Source organism: Acanthisitta chloris, unplaced genomic scaffold, assembly GCF_000695815.1.
Source record: "Acanthisitta chloris isolate BGI_N310 unplaced genomic scaffold, ASM69581v1 scaffold7430, whole genome shotgun sequence".
Classification (NCBI taxonomy): domain Eukaryota; kingdom Metazoa; phylum Chordata; class Aves; order Passeriformes; family Acanthisittidae; genus Acanthisitta; species Acanthisitta chloris.
In genome coordinates this window covers 8,063-11,208 of record NW_008653264.1, presented here as the reverse complement: position 1 = coordinate 11,208, position 3,146 = coordinate 8,063, and the positions used below count along the sequence as shown (strand labels likewise).

At 43.7% G+C, this 3,146-nt stretch overlaps 1 protein-coding gene across 1 annotated transcript in view; it reads right to left on the bottom strand.

Annotated features, from left to right (window-relative positions):
- The window catches only part of LOC103807441 (proto-oncogene c-Rel-like), a gene marked incomplete at its 5' end in the record, with an annotated part of 5,942 nt that overhangs the window by 727 nt on the left and 2,069 nt on the right, over positions 1-3,146 (bottom strand). The window contains 4 exons of the mRNA XM_009080170.1: positions 336-414; positions 529-597; positions 900-1,112; positions 1,397-1,501. Coding sequence (XP_009078418.1) covers positions 336-414; positions 529-597; positions 900-1,112; positions 1,397-1,501 — 466 coding nt within the window. The remainder of the gene's footprint in view (positions 1-335; positions 415-528; positions 598-899; positions 1,113-1,396; positions 1,502-3,146) is intronic.

Below are 3,146 nucleotides of genomic sequence, written 5' to 3'. Positions count from 1 at the left end.
ATGTGGCTGAGTTTTAATGACAGTTTTTGATTTTTTTTTTAAATTACAATGCAAAAAGAACAGTGTGATCTGAGTAAGACTACATGTGCATTTCAACTTTCATACTTGCTTAACTGCTCTCCAGGCTGGACCCCAGATTTCTGGACAGCACCAAGACAGCTGTCCACCTCAACCCTCTCCCCATGCAGAAGCAGATAGCTACAGTTACATAAAGAACTGATGTGTTTAAGTTTGTATAGTAAAAAGTATCACTTTACAGGAAGAAACCCTCAAGAGAAGACTAGAATTTCAAGCAAAGAGGAGGGCACTATGTGTTTCAAACCACTGTTAAGATTGCAGACAAACTCCTACCTTTCTTAATCTGCTTCCCTTCAGCAAATGGAGCTACTTTGGGCCTTTCCGTTGTGTTTGATCCTGCAATGCAAGAAAGAAAGCATGAGTGTGCACTGAACGTTTGCTCTTATAGAAAACAGCTCCATCTACATTTAAGTTTCATCAAACAAGGAAAAAGACAAGTATTTTCCTTACCATGGTCCTGTATGAGCTTTTGCCAAGCCAATGTTGATCTCTGCCTTTTTGCTTTGTTGCCATATGGATCTGCAGAGGAAGGAGTGGAAGGGAGAAGTTATGTTTCTCTTTGGTACCATTTGCAAAGGAACCTTCTTGTGGCACCTGGCTGCAGTAAGATAAATTTAAAGAAAAGTACTTGACATGGCAGCACTAACAAACCATTACACTGTTACCAACAGTGCTTCTTGGTATTTCAGCTGACTATTGTTACTTTTAAACCCCAAAACTCTACTTTTCAGAAGTAGTGTTGTAGAATTTTTACTAATTAAGCTGCTCCCATGAGTCCTGCATTAACGGCTACTCAGAAACACAACTCATTGGAACCATACCCTTCTCATCTGGTAGGTATCTGAAATCCATAGGTTCAGAGACTTCCTGGTCAGAAGGCCTTCGCAGCTGCATCTTCACTGTGACGGGCTCGGTGATGTCCTTGAGGAACGGAGGAGTTCTGAACACAATGGCCACTTGACGGTGAACATCGGCTTGAGAGAAGGAACCTTTGGCCTCCCAGTTGTCCAATACAAATCTGACTTCTATATCATCTAGTCCATTAGAAACAAGATGCTTGTTAAGCTGAAAAACTTGCAGCAAAAAAAAAAGGGAAAAGGGGAGGAAAAGAAGGAGCTGACTCAGAATTCAGATGCAGAATGGCTTGACTTAAAAGGCACAAGAGGTGCTGAGAGCACTTGAACCTGAACACTGTTCCACCCAGCTATAAAACCAAACCACTTAGGAGCATGTGGTGAAGGGTTTCACTTCACCAGCAGGAAAGTGGTAGTGTCAGCCATATGGGACAAAGGAAGAGAGAAAACCTAGTCCAGACTACCTTTCTGAACTTTGTCACACAGTAGAAATATTTCATCTCCTCCTTTTACACTTCCACAGTTCTTGTTCACACGACAAATCCTCAATTCAGCAGTGTTGGGAGCTCCTGGAAACAAACAGGCAAATTTGAGAATAAAGAATTACTGTGACTTTGTCACTCTTGGATACAAGGTGCTGGGAGTTAAGGCATGTGAAGGGAAGGCAATAGCTGGAGGAGTGACACCCTGAAATCCACATGAAACAAGTCACTTCATGCAGGAAATTCACAAGCAGGGCCTGATGTTTCATGATTCTGCAGCTCTCAGCTGCTCATCTCCAACGCAAGACATGAGTGCAGCTGTGCCACTCACTCCCTAACTATTCTAGAGCAGTCTCAAAATACTTCCCCAAATGACATGGTTGTGCTCGGTCCTGCTGCCCATCAAGCTGCAGAATTCAAAGCAGTAGTCTGAGTGACCGATTACCTGGTACAGTCACACTTCTCTGGAAAGAGCTGGGCTAGCAAGTCATGAAAATTCCCCTATCTGAGTATCTGGCTGTAGTTCTATTTACAGAGATGCTTGCCCATTCAGTCTCTCCTCTGTTACCCTCTGTACACATCTAGGACCATAACTTTCACATCTTTACTCAAGGTAGCACCCAAAAATGCTCAAATTTCAACTCCAAACTGTGGCTGAACATGACCAGCACTCAGGATAGTTGTGGATGAAGATGTGCTGTGCACAGTCTCTCACTCTATGTCACCACGAATTTATGCCACTAAGGCTGCGCACTGCATCCAAACATCCTGATGGCTGCAGGTGGCTCCTCCTGCAGCCACAGCACCACGATGCTCTGCCACCATGGGATCCTTGTTCCAGACATGGAGTTGAAATACAAAACCAAAGCTCATGGTGTCACTCTCAAAAAAAACAAAAAAAAAACCAACCCAAAACAAATCTGCTTTAGATTCTCAGTTTGAGGCAGCTTCCTGCCCAAGTACAGGTACACTGTAGCACAACACATACTACACATAGCACAGAGTTCCTAGTAACCTCACACCAGACCCCAATTACATAGTTACTATCTGCAGCTATTACTATTAGAAGTAGGAGCTGCAGCCTCACATACTACGTGACACACACCGCTTCATTTGCTGAATGAATCAGAAACTTTGAAGGGAGGGGAAACGAAACAAACCCAAAAACAGTACAGGATCATGTGATTGACAGCGTCATGGTACATTTTTCACAAGAAGCGTAAATTAAGAATTGTGAGGAGAAGCCTAATTTTACCTTTGTCTCATTTCTCTCGGCTTGAATGGCACTTGACATCATAGATTCAGAGTGCTTTGGGTTGGAAGTGACCTTAATGCTCATCTAGTTCTAACTCCCTGCCATGGGCAGGGACACCTTCCACAAGGAGAGGTTGCTCAGAGCTCCATCCAGCCTGGCCTTGAACACCTCCAGGGATGGGGCAGCCACAGCTTCTCTGGGCAACCTGTGCCAGTGCCTCACCACCCTCACAGTTGAAGAATTTCTTCCTACATCCAATCTAACCCTATGCTCTGTCACTTTGAAGCTATTCCCCTTGTCGTATTACTGTATGCCCTTCTGAAAGGTCACCCTCCAGCTCTCTTATAGTTCCCTTTAGGTCCTTTCAACAGATTTTTTTGGGCAGTTCTCCTAGATTGGAGTTTGTGGTTTTGTTTTTATACAAGGAATTTAGAAGGGGAAATACAGAAACACAAATGACAGTGGATGTGGATGCAC